Below are 24,281 nucleotides of genomic sequence, written 5' to 3'. Positions count from 1 at the left end.
ACGCTGTCGTCACTCTGGAGTGATAATGGCGGTAGTGCGTCAGATCCAACCACACAGTACAGCTGCAGATGAGCCTGCCTATAGTACTGTTTGTCCACTGTGGTCACTGAATAGAAGAGAAAGAGAATTACCCCTCCCACAGGTGTTCAGAGCAGTAAGATTCAAGTTAGGTTCATTCACTCTTTTCTTGTTAACACGCATTAGCAAAAAGGAAGTAAGGGAGTTCTATTTTTACCTGACTCTCTATACTGATGAGAAACGAGATGTCACTTCAGAGAAATCTCAATTCAGACTGAGAACTTGGTCTAAATATAATCCATTCTTCAGGCAGAAACCACCTCATTAAGTAGAAGGCTCAGGAAGACTGAAGCATTTGTTAGCCACACTTATTGCCTGATGAATTCTAACAGAAGGAGCGTGAATTCACTCCATTTACTCAGCACAGATGAAAGACGTAAGGACACAGGGGAAATGATGAATTGTGAGTCCCTGGTTCATCATTCCTGTGTGTCAGCATCTTCTTCTAGGAGATAACTTGAGAAAAAATGTCAGGGTTGGTGCAAATTCTTTATGTCCACCATAAAAACCACACAATTTTGAATTAGAGTAACTGTCTCTTTTTTAGTAGCTTGATCCCAGTGTAAAGTAGAAATGCTTCTCAAGAGTTATTGCTGGTATTTTCATTTCTATCTCCCCCGCCCCGCCCCCATCTCTTCTAATCATGGCAAAGAATGCTGCTTATACATCTCTCACTTCGCTTTGTTCTGCTAGGATGGCATTCAGCAGGGACATCTTTATGATGGGCAAAATGATGGAGAGAGGGGTTTTTTAACCTTCAGGAGAGGATTTTGTTGCTTGACACAGCTTACTGGGGTTAAATGCTAAATGATTAGGCTAAAGGATCAAACCAAGGACCCAAGCTAGGCTTCTGTGACCCCAGAAATCCAGTGATGTTATTATGGTTCTATTTTCTATATTCACTTTTTTTTTTATGAAATAACTTGGTAATTCTGAGAGGGGCTTTGTTATCAAATCCCAAAATATTTTTCTCATAAAGTTATTTTCTTTATCAAGAGAGAGAGAGACAGCAACCAGGTAACTGACTTCTTAGTTGAAGTTACAGATTCAGTGACATTTTTTTAAATCAGAGGCTAAACTATGCCTTTGGGGAATAACAGCAAATTAGGAGAGTCCCAATTCACTTGGAGGTTTTATTTATTAGCACCTACTTTTATTTGTAGCATCCTGTCCCCCTTTTGAAACAAGGATTAATAACATTCTTTCTTTCTCTTTTGTTTGGAGTTATCTTTTCCTAGAAACCATAAGTTCAGATACATAACACTGTTTTTTGTTTCCTCTGAGAATTCAATCTCTAATATTATTTGTCACCCAAGAAAGCTATTCCCTAATTTTATCTACTGACTCTTTTTTTTCTTTGTTGACAAAACCCTCTATCGTGCCTGGTCCACAAGCCTCTGGATAAACACTTGGTGAACTGGAATACAAACGTGAAGTGATCCCTAAAAACCTCAGCCATTGAGACAGTCTTCTTAAAATGCTGGGCCTCAACAGCACATCCGGCAGAGTCCTGCCAGGGAAAGCAGGTCCTCCTGCCAAGAAAAGCAAAAAGAGACCACAAATGGCTACCAAATCACTCCAAAATGTTCTCATCTTTCCAACAGCCCTAAAAAGATAAACTTCCCCAAGCCCTAGGGATCCAAAAAGTATTTCACTCAACATTTTCACAGGATACTAAAGAAAGAGTAAAAACTAAGGCAGGAGTGAAGCTATAAGTGTCTCACTTCTTTGCCTCTTGCACTGACTTTCGGTCTTTTTTTAATTCCCCTCATCCTCATTTAAGATCTTTTCTAGAACGTGATGCAATTGTGTCATTGCTGGGAGACTCAAGGTCTTCATTCATAACCAGGTTAGAAGGATAACAGAAAAACTCAAGGTCAAAGCCAAAGGCTATAAGTGATGAGTTGATGGCCTCACTAATAGTTCCTAGCGCACATTCTTGGAGTTCATGGAGTTTGACATATAGAGTGTGGTGCTCCCAGCTCCCTGGGTGGCCATACACACCAAAACTACATTTCCAGCCTCCCGTCACACCTCTCCCTTCCTCATGCTTTCCTCTGAAGCTTTACTGGGTCTCTGGAAGTTCTCTATATATGCCAAAAGCCCTTCTCTCAACATCTCTGCACATGCTCATCTCTGCCTGGAATGTTCTTCCCCTCTCCCCATCCTCCATCCAATAGTCGACCTCTTCCCAGATCAATCATCACATTCTCAGGGAGGCAAACCTTTTATCCTGCCCCATCCAGGTTAAATCAGCAACCTTTGTTCTACAATTTTACAATACTCTGTATTTTCTTCCCAGTATTCATCATGATTTCTGATTATTCATGTATTTCTGGGACTATCAGATTAAGGGCAAGCACCAAGCTTATGTTGTCCACCTTTAGTATTTCAATCCTTAACACTCAATTTTTGTGGATGGATGAATGATAGGTAGAAAAATCAATGAACTCACAATCTCTGATTGAATTCATGATGGAAGAGATTTTATAGACTAATATTCCAATCAGTTCAGTTCAGTTCAGTCACTCAGTTATGTCCGACTCTTTGCAACCCCATGAATTGCAGGCACGCCAGGCCTCCCTGTCCATCACCAACTCCCAATAGAGGAGGCAAATGTGGAAGCCCTAGTAAGTTATGAGTAGATGATGAATTTGGAGGCATGAAAATCCCAAAGAACTGTAAAGATTAATATTCAAACTCCACAGCCATAACTCCAAAAAACAACAAGTATTATGCTGGTGAGGACTCAGTGAGAGGGCTGCAAATTTCCTACTTGTCTAGCTGTACCTGATCCTTTTTATTAAGTCCATCCTGTATGCTCCTGAACTCCCACCAAACACATATATACACACACACATGCAGACAGGGAAACGTGTAAAAAACTGGTGCAAGCTCTGACACTTTTTCTTAGAAATTTATCCAGACTACTCCCACTTACAAAGTCCTATTGCTTTTTGTTTGTTTGTTTGTTTGTTTTTGACTGTTGCACACAGGATCTTTAGTTGCAGGCATATGGGATCTAGTTCCCTGACCAGGGATGAAACCTGGGCCCCCTGCACTGGGAGCACGGAGTCTTAGATGCTAGGCCACCAGGCAAGTCTCTAGTCCCATTGCTTTTTGCTCTCAACCCTGTTGGTTCTTTTAACCTGAAGTGAAGTGAAGTGAAGTGAAGTTGCTCAGTCATGTCTGACACTTTGCAACCTCAGGGACTGTAGCTTACCAGGCTTCTCTGTCCATGGGATTTTCCAGGCAAGAGTACTGGAGTGGGGTGCCATTTCCTTCTCCATCTTTTAACCTGAAACCTCATTTATTTCTGCCCACCCTTTCCTGTTTTCAACTTCATTCCACAGATTGCCAAACCTCTTTCCACATGCTTGTACCTCAACAGCATTCTAAATCCTCTCCTCCTCTCTCCACCCCTATAAGGTCACTCATAACTGGTTTCTCCATCTCCAGTCTCCTCTTTGAAGAACAGCAATGAAACAGCAACCGTCGTAACGGTGGCCAGTATCTACAGAGTGCAGTAGGTCAGATGCGGTCTTGCCTGGAGAATCCCCGTGGACAGAGGTTCCTGCCAGGCTACAGTCCATGGGTCACAAAGAGTCGGACACAACTGAGAGACTGAGCACAGGGCAGATGCTGTTCTACACACTTCAGTCACAGTCATGTTAACTCCCCGAATCCCCATATCATTTCACTCCCATTTGTGGATAGAGCAACAGTAGGACCGAGATTGAATGTCATGCTCAGGGCCACAGCATGTAAGTGACAGAGCTGGGAACTTGAACTCAGGCTGGGTCTTTTAACCATTGCCTCTATCTAGCATAGCCAGCCTGATGGGTCTTTCTAGAATTCCACTTCTGTCCTTTCACTCTCCTGGAGACATCAACATGGGCTTGAATGTTTGCAAATGGGCAATAAGAAGCCAAATTCTTGATCCTAGCTTTTGAGAGCTACCACCAGCTGGCCTTACCTTGACTGGTGCTGGCTGGCCAACCTGGCCTGTCACTGTAATAAAGAATTCGTGATAGGAAAGAATTGGCTCTTCCCAAACTTCCCTGGTGGCACAGTGGATAAGAACCCGCCTGCCAGTGCAGGGGACATGGGTTCGATCCCTGGTCCTGGAAGATTCTGCATGCCATGGAGCAACTAAGCCCGTGCGTCACAACTACTGAGCCTGCTCTCTGAAACCTACAAGCTGCAGCTGTAATACTGAGCCCATGCACTGCAAATACTGAAGCCCAGGTGCCTAGAGCCCATGCTCTGCAGCAAGAGAAGCCACCACAATGAGAAGCCCACGCACCAAAATGAAGAGCAGCCCCAGCTCATTGCAACTAGAGAAAAGCCTGTGCACAGCAACGAAGACCCAGTGTAGCCAAAAATAAATAAATTAATTTAAAAAAAGAGAATTGGCCCTTCTCTAAGCCAGCCCCCCCTCCATGTTTAATCCTATGTACTTTCCAAGCATTTTCTGTACTTAGAATATCCTACACTTTCTTTCCACCTACACTCAAGACTCAATTTGAAGTTCTAACTACCCTGTGAATAAAAATATTGCTTATTTGGATTGCCCCTTCCTCTCAATTCCCGCTGGAGTTTAAGTAAAATAAAGCAGTGTGGGTGACTACTCAGTAATTCTTGAAAGTCCACTTGATGTTAAACCTGGCCAATCCTAGTTGAACAAGATGGATTTATTGCTCTTCGAAATGCAAGAGAATGTACATCATCAAGCGAGTATTAGAGGGAATTCCCTGGTGGACCAGTGGTTAAGAATCCAGTTAAGAATCCACCTCCCAATGCAGGGGACCTGGGTTCCATTCCTGGTCAGGGAACTAAGATCCCACATGTCACATGACAACTAGAGAAAGCTCCCGAGTGGCAATGAAGACCCAGAACAATAAGAAAATTTAATAAAAAAATAAAAGAGTTTTAGAAAGAACTTATTCTAGGATTCGGGCTTCTATTAGGTGATTTTGAGCAAGTCCCAGGGAAGTGGGGCTTTCTTGTGGATTGGATGCTATCAGTTAAATAGACGTAATTCTATTATTGGCTATCTTTATAAATCTTATCTAGGAGGAAGGAAAAATAGAGGTTAACACTGTAATTGGTGAAGAAGTAAAGACAGTCACTGCTCTCAACCACGAGAGGGGGACCATTTGTATTTTTTAGTTTGTATAATGACCTTGCTTTTGCCTCTTCACTGACAAGATATAAAGCAGCCTTGTGTCTGCCTTGATCCATCACAGTCACAGAAGGATCTTGACTGATACCAGCATGCTGTGAAATAATTGATCTTCTGCAGGAGAACACCATAGCTTTGAAGTGAGTGCCAGGCCAGCTCCTAGACACCAAGGCTTCACTGATAGAATGTCAGATGTTGGGGGTTGCACATGTCTAAAACAAAACAAAACAAAAAGCCACTACAAAAGAAATTAGAGCCAAACTAATCTGGATGAAACAGAAGCCTTCACCAGCTCTCCACAAAGGCATCCCCAGTCAACAACCACATTAATATTTCATGCAATGATTTGTGATGACTTTTGTTCCTTGTCGACTTAGAGAGGGGCTGCAACTATGTTTGCAGAGTCCCCTTCCCTATGTGGCTCCAGGTTAGAGTGGGCACCAGAGAACTTAACATGAGATTTTAAAAGGAGAGTAAAGCTACAGCTGTCTCCACGCTCTGGAAGTTGGTAAGAGCATCGCGCACCTTGGCAGTTCATACACAACGGTTGCCTCGTTCACCTTTCCGGGGCGGAACAGCACCCTGGCCCACAGCCCTCCCGTACCTGCTGGAAATCCTCTTCCAGCTTCTCTGAGTCTCCTGGACTAGGTGTGTGGGGGTGCAGGTCACTCAAATCATTGAGGTTGGGGACAGCAGAGACAGACATGACTTTCGATGTTTTGTGGATTCCAGCTCATTCTTGCTCTTCCAGTTTCACATCCAACTTTCCTTCACAACTGCTGGCCACTTGAATTCAAGTCCAACACTGGATGCAAAGGCCACAACCTCAAGGAGACTTTGCCACCAGTCCCCATAATTGTCTGTGGTCATTGTAATCCCTTATGCTACATGGACCTTATAAGTTCTGAAAAATCCCTGACTGATACGCACTCCAGACTTCCAGCTAAGAAGAGATCCCTCATCCTTGGCATTCTATCCCTAGGATGTAAGGACCACATGACAAAGAGAGACAGATAAGATTCCTCCAGTGCCAGGTATGGTCCAGGGACAGGCTTGTATCTGACTCCCTTGTCCTGATTAGCGTGGTTGAGTGCTCGTAGTGAGAGCAGTTCTGGGGCAGGAAGATCTAGGGAGAGTGGCAAGTGGCCATGAGGATATTATTAACTAAGCAGCCACAGGCGGTGTCACCCGGCCTGGGGGCCAGACTCAGCTTCTAAAGGGAACAAAGTCATAGCAGAGATGATGTATCGAGAACCAAATCTGAGCGGTGAGGCAAAGATAGAAAATGACACTAAAGAGTAAACAGAGTGTCAAGAAACTAGGGAACGTGTTAATGCAGGGGAGGAGTCAGACCAGCGTGAAAGAATGGAAGGTGTAAGCATGGACGCCCAGGTGAGAAGTGGTGGATATGAAGGCTTTGTGGAGCTGTGCCCAGCTGGACAGCCCTGCCCCTGCCAGGGTTTAAAGGCACTGAGCTGTGTATCAGGTACTACATTCACTGCTTTACACAGTAGCTCACTGAACCGTCACAGCTACCGCAAAAGACAGACTTCAGCATGCCAACCTAATAAATGACGAACTGACGCAGGTGACATTAGGTGACCTGCCCAAGATCACTCAAAATAAGTAGAAAGAGAGGAATTTAGATCTTTTTGATCTGACTACCATTACACCTCTTGAGATCTAAACTTTCTAGGCTTAAAAACAGCAAGGAAAAAACCTTTTGAGTAACCTGATAAATGTTTGTCAAATCCAACAGTCCAGCTTAACCTATTACATGTTGGATGGTTGTTCCTCAGAAGTCGATAACCAATACATTGCTCTCAGATTAAACCGAGAGGATGGAGGGAGTGATTGAAAGGCGGGGGGTGAGGAGCCTGACTTATGGAAAGCCTCAAGGAAGCCTAACCAAGAGAGAAAGTACCAGAAATTCTCTGCTGGCTCAGGGAATGATGCAAAGACACAGAGATGGGAATGCAGGTTGGGGGACAGATGTGGCATCCTGCCTTGGGGCTAAAGTTCTTGGGGTCGAAGTTCTCACTGATAAGGGAGGGAAGAGTTTCTGTTGGGGTCTGTAGGATGGGACTGTCCCCAGGCATCCTGCACCAACCTTGGGCTTTCAGGCCTCAGGAGGTACAGAAAAGACCTAGATGTTCCACAAGCCTTCAGGGGAGGAAGAGGAGGTCAGTGAAAGGTCAGCTGGGGAGCCTCCCAAGAAGGCTGCCACTGTGGCCAGGAGGCTGAGTAACCCTAACAAACCAGTGTCAAGACAGAGTCCCCCTGGATCTCAGGAGTATCAGTGCAAGCCAGACCCAAAGAGCAGCCAAGTGAGCGCAGAGGACCGCAGAGTCCCAGGGAAGCAGAGAGAACTCCGCACAAGTTACACTCGTTACAGACCTGAGCACCAATGTCCCCCAGACGCCCAGGAATGAGAAAGTAATACCACACACACCCAAGAGCCTGCAGAAACTCAGGAGTCCTCCAGTGTCCCAGGGCTCAAAGTCACTTACGCCTCCATGGCACCATCTGGGACAGGGAGGAATCTGGTGAAAGCTGGGGAGAAAGGATAAGACAGTGAGTCACCCCAAAAAGAGAATGTTCCTGAAAAGACCCCTTCAGGGACTGGATTGCATTCTTTTCTTTTTTTTCCTCTGCTATGCAGTGGGAGTCAGGCATGGGGCTGGAAAGGAAAGTTGTGTAAGTTATAGAGAAGAATGAAGTAGCGGGTTCTTGGCATATCTCAATCAAGTGTGAATAAATAGGTGATTCCAATTCAGATGCTATGAAAATACGTCCTAGAGATTTCTGGAGATTTAAACCAGGGTCTTGTGCTTGAATGTAGAACATGAGAACCAGAGGGGACACTAGAAATTGTCAAGTCCCTGGTATTTTCCTCTGCTTGTGCCTTATCTGATGGTGCCCGTCCCCTTTCTCTCCTACCCCATGAACAGCAAACTGCAAGCACTGGCATTGAAAAGATGGCACTGGCTTGGCTATATGCGTTATTTGGAAATGATGATTCATTAAAAGGCTTCCCCCAGCCACCGGTCCCAACATATGTAGCTCAAAAAAGGCTGCAGGCAGGAATCAGAGCCATAGGACATGTGTTCTGTGGGTCAGAAGCCAACCCTGGTTTTATTAAAGTATGTACAGGTGACTGGGAAGGAAAAGGACCACTCTGTGATATGGCCAATGCCACAGCCAGGCTTGCTGTCTGGGGCTGGCCCATTGGTGGCTCTTTGGAAGTCGGTCTGGTTGGAGCCTTGGAAGAGACCTGATGAATCCGATCTCGACCTCCTCTTGACCAGAGCTGACCATGGCATCTGGTCCATCCCCAAAAGGCGGGAGGGGAAGCCCACTGGGTTGGTAGAATGGGGTGAATTTCTTTGCCACTTACATAGTCTCTTTGGAAGAAACTGAGTTCTTGTAAGCAGCGTGGGAATCTTCCAGAGGACCCCAGCAGTCAGGGAGGCAGTGGCCTACCAGAAAGTAAGCTCAACTCGCCCTCCACTGGTTTTGAAATCAGAAGCCCGGGCACAGCGAAATTCACGGGCAGAATCCCACTCTGGGTCCATACTGCCCTGGCTGACATGTACACGGACGGCTGCACAGAAACGCTCCTCCCTGGGCCTGTGGCTCACTTCATGTTTCTCTCGATCCAGTCTTTAAAAGGCAGCACTTTGGTGAAGGCCGTGGAGAGGCTGTGGCTGCACGTCTTGTCATAGCTCCAGCTGACCAGCCCCACCAGGTGCCAGCGGGGCTCCGGGGATGCCCGGCCCGGGAAGGACACAGCCGCGATGCCCCCTGTCTCAGCTGTGCAGATGTCAGAAGGGGCCGTGGGGTCCCGGCCAGCACAGAACATGCTGTCCGTGACACTCACCGGGATCCCCTGCGCCTCGTGCTGCTCCTCACACAGCAGCGAGTCCGCCACCCTCACCACCCCCGAGCGCAGCGTGTCATCCTTGTAGCCGGGGCTCCTGGAGTCCGCCAGGACGTTCCAGCCAGCCACGGTGATGCGGGACTCCTGGAAGGAGGTGCTGAGATCCCGAGGGGCCGCCAGGCAGATGGGCTGGACGCGGGTGCTCATGCGAGCCTTGTCCAGGAGCTTCAGGATGGCAATATCCATATCCAGCAGGATGGGGTCGTAGTTGGGGTGGAGGATGATTGCAGAAATCTACGAAGGTAAAGAGAATGGATAGCAGTGGTGAGTGGCTGACTCCACGGTGACGGCAACAGGCAAGCCCCGGGCTAAATTATTGAGAGAAAATGTCTGAGAGCCAGCTGCAATTATTCGGACACACTTCACTCAATGGATCACAGAAAGCAACTGCTCTGTTTCCAGGGTCGCAAACTGAAATGCCTACCAGGGCTGGCAGGTGGTTTTTAAATAAGTGGAGTGGACATGCGAGGCTTCGAAGGACGGGGGTGCATACCCCAGGCAAAGAGGCACACCACTCTGCTCAGCTGACCACTGCCATGCAGAGATGCTCATTTTGCCAGAGAGTAGACTCCAGACCTCTGGCTGAAACCTCTTGGTTTTTAAATGCTGGCTGCTGCTGCTGCTAAGTTGCTTCAGTCGTGTCCGACTCTGTGCAACCCCATAGATGGCAGCCCACCAGGCTCTGCCGTCCCTGGGTTTCTCCAGGCAAGAACACTAGAATGAGTTGCCATTTCCTTCTCCAATGCATAAAAGTGAAAAGTGAAAGTGAAGTTGCTCAGTCATGTCCGACTCTTAGCAACCCCATGGACTGCAGCTTACCAGGCTCCTCTGTCCATGGGATTTTCCAGGCAAGAGTACTGGAGTGGGGTGCCTTTGCCTTCTCTGAATGTTGGGAAATAACTGATTAAAAAAATATACAGTAGCACTACCAAAACACAAACTTCTACAGGCTACCAGGTGGCAGCCTCTGGTCCACTGTAAACATTTCATTTACCGTCAAGCCAGTAAGTTAGAGCTACACCTAGGATGGTCCACGGGACTTTTCCACCAAGCCTCCCCTGATTATCCCCATTCTTGCTCATCACCCTCTTTGATGGGGCCCCCTGGAGCTTAAATCTATGATACGCTATAACATTTTTATAGACTTGTTCTATATCTGAGCTCATTTACCCAGGGATTCTATTGTGCTGGATTAGTCACAATATACTGGTCTGTCTCATCCCCTAGCCTGTGGACTCTTCAGGGCAAAAATCATGCCTTGTTCAGTTCTGTGTGTATTCCTAATGAATGGCATGCTGTGGGAGCTCAACAATGGATGGATGGATGGACAGGTGGATGAGCTAGATTGCATGAGAGGGTGGATGGTACAGAAGGAGGGAGGTAGGTAGGGAAAGAAAATAATATTAGAAATTTATTGAGTCTCTATGTCCTCACAGTCTACCTAGCACCATGTCCTAAACATAATAGGTGGTTGGTTACCTTTCAATGACCCCAATGATAGAAGATATTTTTTATTATCTTATTTAAAAAAATTTTTTTTGGGGGGGAAAGACTGCATAGTCTTTCTAGATGCCCCTTTCTAGTATCTGCCAATCATGAAAGATTAGGCTTCTAGGTGGCACAGTTGGTAAAGAATCTGCTTGCCAATGCAGGAGATGCAAAAGACAGGGGTTCAATCTCTGGGTCAGGAAGATCCCTTGAAGGAGGGCAGGGCAACCCACTCCAGTCTGCTTGCCTGGAGAATTCCATGGACAGAGGTACCTGGTGGACTACAGTCCATGGGGTTGCAAAGAGTCTGACAGTACTGAGCAACTGAGAATGCATGTGCCTAATCTTTCCAGGCTCTGGACTGGATGTCAAGGTGACAGACTGACAGAATAACTGCTCGCCCGGTGCTGGGAGCTGCCGAGAAATAAACCAGACTTCTAGGCTGCAGCCCTCTCTCACCCGCAAGCTCTGGATGCTCTTCTCATCCCGGTCGTCATCCCTGTAGAATTTCCCCAGGACGACTTTGAGGTCTGCCGTCTTGATCACGGTGACCCTGCCCAGGTCGGTGACGCAGTGGGCAGCCACCACCACGGTGCGCTCATTGACCAGGGCACCGCTGCACACCAGAAACCAGGCGTCCTTGTGCAGACCACCCCCGTGCACCCCGCCGGCCCTCCTGTAGATGGCAGCCTGCCACGGCCAGCGCGTGCCCTGGGTCTTCGGAGCAGAGACGTTCTCGGTTTTCCCACAAACTACGGAGAAAGCACCAGCTCAGTGAGATAAACTCAGACCTTCCCATCCAGAGGGGAATGTGTCAATCAACCAACAGAGCATATATCTGGAAAGGTGGGCCCTACGGATGTCAAGACCACGGAGCATCTAACCTGTTGTTGTTTTTTTTCCTTTAAATACTAATCAACCACCTTAACATGCTTGACTATGAAGTCGAGGGTTATAACTGGGAGTCTTACCATCCCAGGCACTTACTGGGTAAGTTGCCTAATCTCTTAGAGCCTCAGTCTTCCTGCCTGCAAAATGGATACTGTAATCACAACTGTCTCCTAGGTTCTTGCAGAGAGTGGATGAGATGATGTATAATGTATATAAACAGATTCAAAATATCGTGACTACTGCTCTTCTCCTCTGACAAAAAAGGATGGGGTAGTAGCTGAGTATGTGCAAAAGCCCACTCCAGACATTTCCATGTATTATCTCAGTAATCATTATTACATAACCTGTAAGTAACTGATACCTCATTACTTATGAACAATAATGTAATTAATCCCATTGGGTGATGAGGATGAAAACGGGGGCTCAGGTAACCAATATGACATAACTAGAAGTTCTCTGGCACTTTTAATCCCTTCCCCACATGGTGTTTAATGACTGTTCTGTCCCTTTTCTCCAAGTAAATATGATAAAATCATCCACAAGAAAGCATGCCCCCTCTTCCTCAAAAATTCATCTAAGATTTAATCATCTCTCAAATTAGGTTAAGCCAAAGGAAGGAAACTCTAACTGTGGAATTTCAGACTTCACCAAGCTGGGGGAAAGTATTAGAGGACTATTCTTTTGGACCAGGATTTTTTCCCCAGAAGTCTTCAACAGGGTCAGGGGCTTTTCATAGGCAGCCATGAGAGATGCAAGCTGTTTTAGTGTAAGGACAAGCCTTGACTCACTAGGGATGCAGGATGGGGCACGGCCACTCCACTTCCCAGTCCTTAGACACGTCCTCCGGCTGCTGCCCAGGCGGCGATAGAAGGGTGAGATGCACTCGTACTGGAGCTGGGTGTGCAGATGTTGGTACCCAGGCGGCAGGTCTCCAAAGGGAAGGACTGGCTTCTTGGTAGGGGCGTCCTGCAGTTTCTGCTTGCTGAAGGCTGATGAGTATAGCTGATGTAATGGCGTCTCCCTGCATCACGGCAGAGGGGCCCGGAGAGAAAGGAGGGCAGGAGACGGTCATTACAGCCCTTTTAGCATCCATGCCAAGCTACACGAAGATGTTCAGGTACGAAGGAAGAAAACAACAGCTATCTCATCCTCTGTGTGTGGGTGATTTGCTCTCCCTTTCACCCCTCACCCCTCTTTGTCTCTGTCTCTTTCTCACACACACACATATCTCTTCTACCACTGAGCAGATTTTCTTGCACACTTCAACCTTTTATTTATTCCTCCATTTCCATTTCTGGCATGCCTCCAGCTACCCAGGGTTTTAACCAAAGAGCATAATATCTGACATAATAGCTGCTTTCCAAAGTTACGCTATACATGCACACACACACACACACAAATTAATTGTGAAATTAAACAAGAAAAGAAGTTAATTTCAAGGAAAGAAATCCAAGTGACTGCTCTGCTCTAACCATTATCATAATGGAGCAATATAAGGAATTGACTCGAACTAAACTGTGTTGATACAGTGGCTTGATTTAGCAATTAACGGATATAATTAGTCCACCTCAGAGAATAGAACCTTCTCTCAGAGCGCATTGATTGGGAGAAATAAGAAGCGCTGTGTGCAAATGTGAAAAGGCCTTTTAAATGAGCCCTGAAGTTGAAGCCCCAGAGGCCACTCTGGGGTTCTTGGGAGAGAGGTATGCATACTACACAGCTTATGCTCATTTTATATCAGTGCATAATGACTATTAACTGACAAGTTAGATTTCCTTTAGGAATCAATGTTTTCATCCCTGTTTAATGCATGGAGAAAGGAAGCCCAGAGAGGTAGGTGGGGATGCTGAAGGGCACACAGGAAGCCAAGACAGGGCCCCAGACAGCACTGGGCAGTCACGATTCTCACCCCAGTGAGAATACCATTGTAAGAAATGTTTCACGTGTCTGTACAATGCTTTGCTCAGAGCAAATATTCCACCTACATTGATTCCATTCTACAAATCTTTAGCTCATATTTAGAACCAGCTCTGTAGCTCAGGGGGCTCTTGTACTTGCAAACAAGCTCAGGTTTTGGCCACTGAAGCTTTGCATTGCCTTTGGGGGTTCCTGGATGAGCCTGTCTGCTGAAGACTGTCCTATCCTTGCTCCAGCAATGAATCTTCCAGGGAGATATTTGCCTTGCATTTAATCCTTAACAATTCCTAGAGGCAAACGTTAGTGTGATTGCCCTTATTTTTGAAAAGAGGAAACTAAAGGCTCTGCAAATTTAGGAATCTGCCCAAGAATAGCCAGCACTAAAGAGAGATGACGGAAACAGCACTTGAACCCGTCCATCCAATCCAGCCATTCACTCACTCACTATTTTGGGGGTGTCCACTATGCGGCAGGCGCTATTCTAGGTACTAGAAGTTCAGCATGAACTAAACAGAAAATGTTCTTGCACGCGTAACTTTCACAATTTTTTGGTGGGTTGTGAGGAGACAGAAATTGAACAAATAAACAAGCAAATGTCAGTAGGACAATAGGTGAAGATGGATGCCCAGGTGCAAATTGGAGATATCTGTAAAGGTCAGAGAATACTGGGTAAAGAAGTCAGCTCAGCAGTCAGGGTGGAGGCAAGGGTGCTATCCTTTTTAAAGGACGGTCATGGAGGGTCTCTCTGCCAGGTAAAAACTGAGTAGGGAACTGAAGGAAGCCAAGCATTAAGCCTCGTTGAAATCCAGGGGAAGCAACTTCCCTAGCTTGCCACCAGGGGTCCCCACCTCTGTCTTTCCAGGAGAAAGACTAGGTGGGCTCCCCGCCCAACCCCGCCTCCCGCCCCGAGGCTTCACATCCTTCATCAGGGGCTAGTCATTCATCTCTGGTTCCTAGCTCCACCAGCCTGCTTTATCTGATTGATCACTACCAAGGACATCTTCCTAAGCCATGACTGACTGTGTTTGGTAGGAATGCCATCTCCCTAAAAGCTGCATGATAAATACGCAGTCATTTTAGAAGGACTCAAGTATTAAAATCCAGCTCCTCAAAGGCCATCTTAAAGTCTGGCTTCCCACCAGCCACTGACTTTCCCACGATCCAGTGAAACCTGTACATATTCCAACAGTTGCTACCTCTTGGCTAAAGGCAGCTAGCTAATAAGCCTCCATCTAACAGGCCCTTTTCTTTCCTGGCAAGTCAACACGGAGTGTCCCTAAGAAACCTCAGACTGTCTTTGGCCAAACACAAGTAGGGAAAGGGGGTGGAGAAAGGAATGGTCATTTGCCTTTAAAGCAGAGTTCAGGTGTTTCAACCTCACCTTGACTGAACCTGCATTGGAAGAACTTTCCGTCTCACCAGGTCTGAGATCTTTGGTTCTCGGCAGGCTAGAAAGAAAAAGTTAAAGCTGCATAATCCTTTTCCATACTAACTGTTCACACCATGAATTCAGATTCATACCTGACCACCCTCTCTGGACACCAGTGCACATTCCCCAGGCTCTCAGAAGTGAGACGTGTCAGCCAAGCACGAACAGCTCGCTTAGCAAAAGAGCATCCTGAGAGACTTCCCTGGCGGTCCAGTGGTTAAGAATCCACCTGCCAATGAAGGAGAGCCAGGTCCGGTCCCTCATCCAGGAAGATCTCACATGCTGCAGGGCAACTAAGGCTGTGAGCCACAGATACTGAGCCCATGCTCTACAGTCTGTACTCTATAACAAGCGAAGCCACCCCAATGAGAAGCCCACGAGTGCAACTGAGACCCAGCATGGCCCAAAATAAATAAATGAATTTTTTAAAAAACAGAGCATGCTGAGTTTCATTTATTAATAAAATGGCATCCCCCTTTGAAGAAACCAAGTAGAATAAGAACGTCTGCAGAGCTGCTCCACCCAGGTGATATGAAAGTGTGAAAGGATTAGTCGCTCAGTTGTGTCCGACTCTTTGTGACCCCATAGACTATAGCCCACCAGGCTCTTCTGCCCATGGACTTCTCCAGGGAAGAATACTGGAGTGGGTTGCTATGCCCTCCTCCAGGGGATCTTCACAACCCAGGGATCAAACCCGAGTCTCCTGCATTGCAGGGCAGATTCTTTCCTGTCTGAGCCACCAAGGAAGCCCAGTGATATGAAGCAATAGTAGTTAATAGAATTATCCATTTACGTAAATAGTATTAGCAAACTGGATCAATATGGAATAAAAGCCAAGGGCAAGGTTCTAAAATGTAGCCCAAGATAGGAAATCACAAGGTTCTCATTTAAAACTGAACAGCAGTGTCAACCAACAATAAGTCTTGAGTAACTGATTCCTCCAGGTCCTTTCTCTGCAATTAAGGCTTCTAATGATCCTTTGAGGGCAACTCAAAGCCTGGTTTAATTTTGTTGAAGTCTCTCTTTCTTCACAAGTGAAAAGGAATCCTTCCCATCTCACTTTCCCAATCAAGCAGCCAACATTTGTCTAATTAGCAACCTAGGGAACTCTAGTTGTATTAATTTGTAAGAGAAGGGTTGACAAAAAAATCTCCAAGGACATAGGTAACACCATTTCCATACCTAATGAAATCAAGACTCATAGTCTGTGCTGCTGGGGATGAAGGTCGCTCCTGGCTAAAGTCTAAAGTCTTCCTTTCACAGCCTTCCTCTTTCATTCCTTTTCCCATGATTCAGGTTGTTGACAAACACTCAGAAGGCAAAGTGGAGGACTGAAGCAATCATCTGGATAATCTAGGCCACGGACATGCTTTTCTTCAGGAAACAACCAGTTAGTTGTGTGTGTGTGTGTGTGTGTGTGTGTGTCACTTGCTCAGTCCTTCCACCAAAAAGAGCTATTATCGACTTGGAGCAACGAGTGAATCAAGTTGATAAGAAACTACGGGGCTTCCCTGTTGGTTCAGTGGTAAGAATCCACCTGCCAATGTAGGAGACACGGGTTTGATCCCTGATCCTGGAAGATCCACATACCATGGAGTAACCAAGCCTGTGTGCTGCAACTACTGATCCTGGAAACCTGTGCTCTAGAGCCTGGAAACCTCACCTACTGAGCCTACCCACCCTAGAGCCCGTCCTCTGCAACAAAAGAAGCCACTCCAACAAAGAGCAGCCTCCGCTCTCCACAACTAGAGAAAAGCCCGCACAGCAACGAAGACCTAGCACAGCCAAAAACAAATAAAAAGTAGATAAATAAAAGTGCATATTTATATATATATCATGTATACATGATATATGTATAAAAGAAACTACACGTGCCTACTGTCATGGAGTCAGGTCCAAACTTCCTTATGCAATGTCCAATTTGTTCTGTTCTCAAACTACCTTTTAAAATTTACCTCCCAGATTCCCCGATTGACTGATTTTTTCTACTTACCATGATTCTTTCACTTCTACGTATACCGCTTTTTGTCTTCCAAGTGGAATACCATCCCAACTCCTCTTTATCTCAGTAAATCCTTCCCTGCTTCCCAAAGGGGCTCCAGTCCTCCCTGCTGCAGGAGAACTGGAGCTCATATTTCTCAGAATACACACTACTCATTTGCTCTATAACTCTCCTTTGAATGTTCAAGGGTTTATTGTCCTTTAAAGATGCTTTTAAACATTTTAACATTTCAAACCTCCCTCCACACAGGCTGGCAGGGATGATGTGTCTATTGTGTCTTTTATTTCTTGCATTGATTTAATGTTGCACAGAGAGTAGATAAATGTAGTCATATAAATGCATATTAATTGTTTCAGTTCTATCCTTGGGGTTACACATAAAAAACTCAGCCTTGTCATCTCTCTAAACTGCTCTGATAACTACATCACTCTTCTTGATCACATCAAGACATTGTGATGAGGATAAACTGGTCCTTTGGCGGTCTAAAAAAGAAGCACATGTTTTATGGATGTGTTTTTGACACACCAAAATAAGAAGAATGTATGGTTTCAGTGAGAACTTAAAAGAGACGCAATTTTTTTTCCCAGGGCTTCAAAAACAGGTATGGGAGCTACCAAAATGTTCAGCAACTCCACTTATCTCTACAGACTTCAGAAATATTTGCCAGTCACCTTTTATGCAGATTGGCTGTTTCCCTGACCACTCTCCATTCTGCTGGCAAGTTCTCATCTCATTACCACTGAGAACATAGGAGCTGTTACAAAAGAAGGTCAGGACGGTGCCGATTTTTGCATAGTGCCCATGGATAAGCCCAGGGCCTCCTGTAATTTTCTTGTACCCATTGACTGGCCCCCCAGGGTCTGAGCAGTTTCTTTCTTCAAGGACTGAAAGTGAAAAGAAAAGAAAAGGAGCGTTATTAACAGTCTGAAGCATTCCATTTTAGCACTGAATCTTTTCACGTCTCATTGAATTAAAAATGCAGTGATATGGAGCCTGCTAACAATGGTACTCAAAGGAATTACCAAGAGAAAACGCATAACAGAAAAATCCATGCATTAGACATATCTTCTTGTTTTAACAATTTATTCTTAAATTGAGAACTGTTTCACACCATATATATATATATAAATTTGACAGCACATCAGGCTCTCATGTAATCACATTCATTTGCTTCCCAAATTGTGAAATCTGGACAGGCCCGGACAAAATACACATTTTGCCTAGATTTTATGCTCAGTATGCAAGGATTGTTGGTATTCAGTATTGTAATATCATCTTCGTTCCCTAAAGCTTGGGCAATTAAACCACACTATTCAGTTTCCTATTTGTGTTGTACCCAGAAAGTAGAATAGATTAGAAATGAGAGTACATTTATGAATTTAGATTTTCTATTTCATCTGCCAGAACACTGGGTGTGTTAAAAGTTGTAATTAAAAAACACTAGAGGCAATATAAATTCAGAGATACAACAAAGTCCCTTAATCTCCAAATAGAACTTTCCATCTAAACATTTAACAATACTCATTATAGGAGATCTCCATTCTCTCATTCATACTGCACAGCTACTTAGAGTAAAATTGGCATCAACAAAGCTATCCTGAGCACTGAACAGGATAGTAGATATATCCTGGAAATATTCGATCAGCTAGACAATATATTTTTCTCAAATGGATTATGGTACAATACTGAATATTACTTGCCTAAGGATACAGAGTAAGTCCCCTTAGAATTCAACCTTTAATTACTGAGTTTAGATAACAATCACTCCATCAGGCTCTCTAGTCTCTTTTTAATCATTTTTCTAAGATATGGGCTCATCCCTATAAAACAGGGGCTTTCCCAGGTGGCTCAGTGGTAAAGAATCCGCCTGCCAATACAGGAGACACACGTTTGATCTCTCATCCAGGAAGATCCCCTGGAGCAGGAAATGGCCACCCACTCCAGCATTCTTGCCTGAAAAATCCCATGGACAGAGGTGTCTGGTGAGGTAGCAGAGTCAGACACAACTGAGCACATTATAAAACAGTCTCCACACAACTCAGTTACGCATCGGACATTCTTTTCTTCCCTTAAGTGTCCCAGTTACTTTTCAAATAACCTGCTTGCTTGCCTCCAGGCAAGAAATGAATATCCATTCATATAACGCTTCTATAATATTTCAGAACTAAAAATTAATATTGTTCCTATGTGCAATTTGGCAAAGTTGCTAAAACTGGTCAAACTCCTGGTTTGTGTACTCTAAGATTGCTCATAGCTCACATGACAGATGATCTCAATGACACTGTGTGCTTTGGACTATGCATTCTGCGCGATCTCCCTGGTGGTTGATGCCAAAGTCCCATTTTAAATGTCAAAAAGGGATCTCACTGAGTGAGTTGTTTAAAAATACCAAAATGGCATAGAGAAGGCACTGTACTTTTTGAAGCTTCAAGTGGACTCAGAAAAATCCCAGTGCTTATACTTCTAGGAATCCCTGGATGATGTGGAACGAAGAGGCAGAAAGAGCCTTCCATATTGCTTCACTGACGGGCCACTGTCTTATAGTACAGACTCAGTCAAAGCTGAATACATAGCCCGGAAACAACTGGAAGAGCCCACAGACTTCAATCATCCCCCAAACATATGTCATACCTGCAAGTTTCAGAGAGTGGAATTCGTTGTCAACATAAAAATCAGACAGTGTCTCATAAAAATCTGTGTTACTAGCTTCTGACAAAATTTAGCTCTGGAAACCCTGGGTCTATATTCTCACACGGCAAGAATCAGCTGGTGCAGGGCGGAGCTCTCTACTTAGACAGGATCACATTCTTGCCTTGGTCACAGTCCCCACCCACCAGCTGTATGGTACCCGCAGAGACTTCAGTCTGTGACCAGTTAGACTATCAAAGGGCTATGACTTGTGTAATTCAAGTGTAGCTCCTCATTCATTTTGAACTTTGCTTGCTAGAGATCACAGCCAAGAAAGACTGAGTGATATTTAAGGCCTGTCCTGGAAAACGGAAAGAAAATGAACTAGCCTCTAGCCATGTCAGCCTCAGTGAGAATACAAGAAATCACTTTTCCTGTAAGCCTAATCATTGGATTTTTCTCCGCTTAGAAGTAAGTACCTTCACGGTCCATTAGGCTTCCACTTCATGATCTCTTACGTGTGAGATGGGTCCGATTTCTATTACATTTCATGTGGGTTTAACTGGCAGGAACCTTGGAGAGTTCTCAAGCCCTTCCAGGTAATAAAGCCTCATGACAATCCAGGTTCTTCATGTCATTGAAAAGGGTTTAAAGGAAGATTTAAAGGGCAACAGACTCAGGATATCTAAACACGTCTGCCCAAGGTGGAGGAATTCTGCCACATTTCTATAATTCTTAAATGCATATTCCTTTCTAACATGACATGTCTGAAATCAAGACACATGCCTACTTTTCTTGTCTACTTCTCTTTCATTTGGTTTTAAGTTATGCTCATGAAATATGACCAGGGTTGAGCAGGATGATGCTTCCAAGGGAAGGTTCAATGGAAGGTGAGACCATGTGGCTGAAATTCAAGAGAAATGTAGATGTTAGAAATAGATTCATAAAGGATTCAGATAATGGAGTTGTCTGACACGACTTAAAAATAGACTGAAAATATTCAAGGAAATAAAATATAAAATTGAGGACTTTGGAAGAAAACTTTCACCTTAAAAAGTAACCCAAGGAGAAATCTAGAACACATAAGTTATAATGACATAAAGTAAAAAATTCACTGGATGAGTTTAATAGCAAATCAGATACAACTGAAGGGTACTGACAAACTGAAAGATAGCTTCAAAGAAAAGACTCAGTATGAAGCCTAAGAGACAAAAAGATGAAAAATGTACAGGAAAATGTAAAGATATAGTAAGAAGGTTAATAAATACATGTAACTGGCATCCCAGAAGAAAAGAGAGAGAATGGAGGAAAACCAGCATGTAAAGAGATAACTGACATTTTTCTGATGAAAGACACTGACCTACAGATTTACAAGGTCCCAAGCCAGATGAGTATGAAGAAAATCACACACAGACATAGTGTATAAAGCTGTTCAAAATCAAAACCAAAGAAAGAAAATTTAAGCAGCCAAAGGAATAAAAGGACTGGAAAAGCATACTTTAAAATAATTGCAGTCAGTATCTCTGGTTTGTAATTTTGAGAATGTTTCTTGCTTCTTTCTACTATTTTTTCAAGTTTTATAATCAGAAAGTGTAGCCATAAGATTTTGTATTTTATAATTTTGTTGTTGTCCTATAGCTATTATTTTTTAAAGTGTCAGGGAGATGGTTTGGGTATCCCCCACTAAGCCTATAAATCTACATTAAGTCTTCATGCCTTTTTTTGTGTGTGCTCCCAGACCCTCTCTGCCCCCCGCAAATCTCTTTACCATCCTGCATAACCAGAGTGTAATCCCACGTTCCATGAATTCAGATTTAAATGTTTTGTCACTAGACTCTGGTGGAAAAATAGTAGCCTCCAGGATCAGATAGCTATAGGCTCAAATACACAGGTATTCAATAAATGTCTGTGTGTGGGTAGAAAGAATAAAGGTCAAAATGTACTCATTCTTCCACTTAATAAACTAGGGCCTGGGAAAATTAATCTTTTCAGATCTTGTTTTCCTCATCTACGAAGCAAGATAATAACACTTTTCTGGTTGGTCTGGTTTTGAGTAGCAATTTAAACTACACATAGTCTCTACTTCCCTTGTTTGCCTTTATTTACAAAGCATCCAACTGCCTTTAAAAATCAATTCCTCAAATGCATACACAAAGAAAAATCCATAGAGGAATCTAATTATCGGACCTTTTCAAGTACAAAGCAATACTTTTTGGTCTCTCGGCAATACAATGAGTTTCCAGATCTGGGTCCAGTGTGTTGATTCAGACTTCCGGGTACACCAAGCATGATCTCTACATTCATCTATTTTAATCCTGTGTAATGAAGCCTTAAAATTATATTCTTACATCAAACATCTACTGAGCATTAGTCTCTCTTCCCTCATTTATTTCCTGTGCTTTTCAAAGCTACACCTTCTCCTCTGATGCTTTTGAAGAGAATTCTAAGACTTCCTCATCCATCCTTTTCTCTCCCGGTTTAGACCTCTACCTGTTGGGTTCATAGACCATCTGCATCTCATCAGAGCATCTACCTAGGGTTAGATTTCAAAGCTATCTCTCTTTTCTCCCTGTGGGTTCTCTGTTTAGAAACCTCTGTATCTCCCCACTGAACAGACTCATGATTCTTTCCTATTTGATGTTTCAAGAGCTTTTGATTTCATTTCTCCTCGGTGGGATGGATGTTTTCACACAAAGCCAAATGAGAATTTAAAACATCTGCATCACTGGTGTGAAGGAGCATCAAACTCCTGCTTTGCTAAATAAAATATTCCATAAGTAGTCATAAATAGCACATTGTCCTATTACTTTGGGGACTCAGCCTAGGGATATAAACACATTAAGTTTAGCATGCCTTTACATGCTACCTTGTAAGCAAAGGCAGTACTCAGGATGCACTTCTCTGCAACACTGTTTCAGATAAACGTTTTTAAAAAGACCTTCTCTCCCTTGTCTTCTTTGCTCTTCAGAACAGCAGTATTAGGCAGTTCACTGTGGTACCACTTTACAGAGGAGATGCAATAGCTTTGCAGGGCTCTTGTAGTGATCACTGTTGATGCCCCATCGAGGTCTCCTCTTATCCTTTCCCAAGCTCTGCTTCTATACGTGTGCTTTGCTGCTGAGAGCTGGCACCTGCCACCTTCACAGACTGCCCTTGGGCATGGGCACCATCTCACCCAAATGAAGAGCTAAAAAATGCCTAGATTTTTGGCCCCTTCATGTTCACCCCAGGGTTGCCTGTAGCCAGTGACAGATGGGTGCGGAAGCACAAAGGCCCCACTCCTGTTCTTCAAGGTGTGGTTTACACTTCCCAGCACCTTACAGGATGGGGCTGAGTCTGGGAGTTCAGTTAAAATCACTCATGCTTGGCTTGTTCCTCTTTCCCATTTTCCTTCTGCAACTTCCTTAGTGGTTGATCGTGAAGGTACTCCCTTTAATAAATCATGTGGACCCAAATGTGGCTCAGGACCTGGTTTGGGGAGTTCTGTTTTCTTAGCCCTGGGCATCAGAACCCATCATGCCTCCCCATGGCAGCACTCCTGGGAGTGATGAGAAGCCCAAGAGGTGGTTAAGTCAACCCCTGGCACGGGGCTTGCTTGGCTTTCCGCACTCCTAGGAGATCTTGGGGAGGATGACTGGCAGGGCAACTAGAAAGATCACATCTCATCAGAGGGTCTCCAGCCTTCACAGATAGTCTCAGACTCCAGCATCCCATCCCCCAGGCTCCATCAGCAGGGCTGTTTTGACCTGAAGGGAACAGGAGCTTTAAGACATGGACTTCCCCAAGCTGAACAGTGTGGACCCAAAATACACCATCCAAGGATTCTCCTTACTGATTTGCTGCTGTCTGTGTAAAGCCAGGGACCTTTTGCAACCCTGGGGTACAGAGATGGCCCCAGCAATGACTGAACTTCCCATGGGCCTGAATTGTGGGTCTTAGAGTTGGACTTAAGTTGACTTAAAGCAAATAAAATTATATCCTTTTCTCCCCTGATTGGTCCACTAAGATTCATACTCAGCATAAGGTATAATAGCTAAGATGACCAGGTCCAGAAGGTTTTATGGACCATGACCATAAAAAATGGACATGATGATAGAGACATCAAAAAGTATATCAGGATACTGTAGAGACATTATAAGGAGAAGCAGCTTTTTGGTGCACACAAGTAACACCGCCTTCTTCGTGCCCTCTGCTCAGATCAACTACACTGACCATAACAAAAGGAAGTTCATACTCTTCATTCCTAATTTAGGGAGACGGTCCATTTCCCATCACCCTAACGATCACAAAATTCAGAGGGCAGATCCAGCTGTGGCAAGAAAGCAGACTGCTTGTTCCATTATATTACTCTATCCTTGCTCACAAAATGCCTTTTTATGAATGAATTTAGAATTTCAATATGATACACCAGATTCATGAGTATTTGTCTTTTCCTTTCTTCTCAAAGCTATAAGTTCAAATTTGGAGATAATACATAGAAAAAAGCCCCTAGGAACCAAAGAATTCAACCACCACTTGTCTTTCTGGAAGCCCAATATGTCTTTCTGTAAAGGCTTGTGAATTGCCGTTGGCTGTTGGTATCACTGATGACTTTTCTTGCATCCTCTATTCAATGGGCGTCGCCTCTGTGTCCAGCAGAATCAGGTATTGGCAGATGTGCTTCTGTAATTTTAATGAAAAATTTTCATTTAAACCCAGACAACCCAAGGCCCTCCCCTGCCTT

General features: G+C 44.5%; 1 protein-coding gene across 1 annotated transcript in view; it reads right to left on the bottom strand.

Annotated features, from left to right (window-relative positions):
* Positions 1-8,366: 8,366 nt before the first annotated feature.
* PAMR1 (peptidase domain containing associated with muscle regeneration 1) overlaps positions 8,367-24,281 on the bottom strand; it is a 77,799-nt gene continuing 61,884 nt past the window's right edge. Inside the window, exons 7-11 of the mRNA XM_027562665.1 lie at positions 17,602-17,814; positions 14,881-14,947; positions 12,371-12,603; positions 11,151-11,443; positions 8,367-9,437 (exon numbers count right to left, since the gene is read on the bottom strand). Of these exons, the coding sequence (XP_027418466.1) occupies positions 8,901-9,437; positions 11,151-11,443; positions 12,371-12,603; positions 14,881-14,947; positions 17,602-17,814 (1,343 nt within the window). The 3' untranslated portion in view covers positions 8,367-8,900. The remainder of the gene's footprint in view (positions 9,438-11,150; positions 11,444-12,370; positions 12,604-14,880; positions 14,948-17,601; positions 17,815-24,281) is intronic.

This window comes from Bos indicus x Bos taurus, chromosome 15 (genome assembly GCF_003369695.1).
Source record: "Bos indicus x Bos taurus breed Angus x Brahman F1 hybrid chromosome 15, Bos_hybrid_MaternalHap_v2.0, whole genome shotgun sequence".
Classification (NCBI taxonomy): Eukaryota; Metazoa; Chordata; class Mammalia; order Artiodactyla; family Bovidae; genus Bos; species Bos indicus x Bos taurus.
Note: the sequence above shows the minus strand (reverse complement) of the source record. Positions and strands in the feature narration are given on the sequence as shown.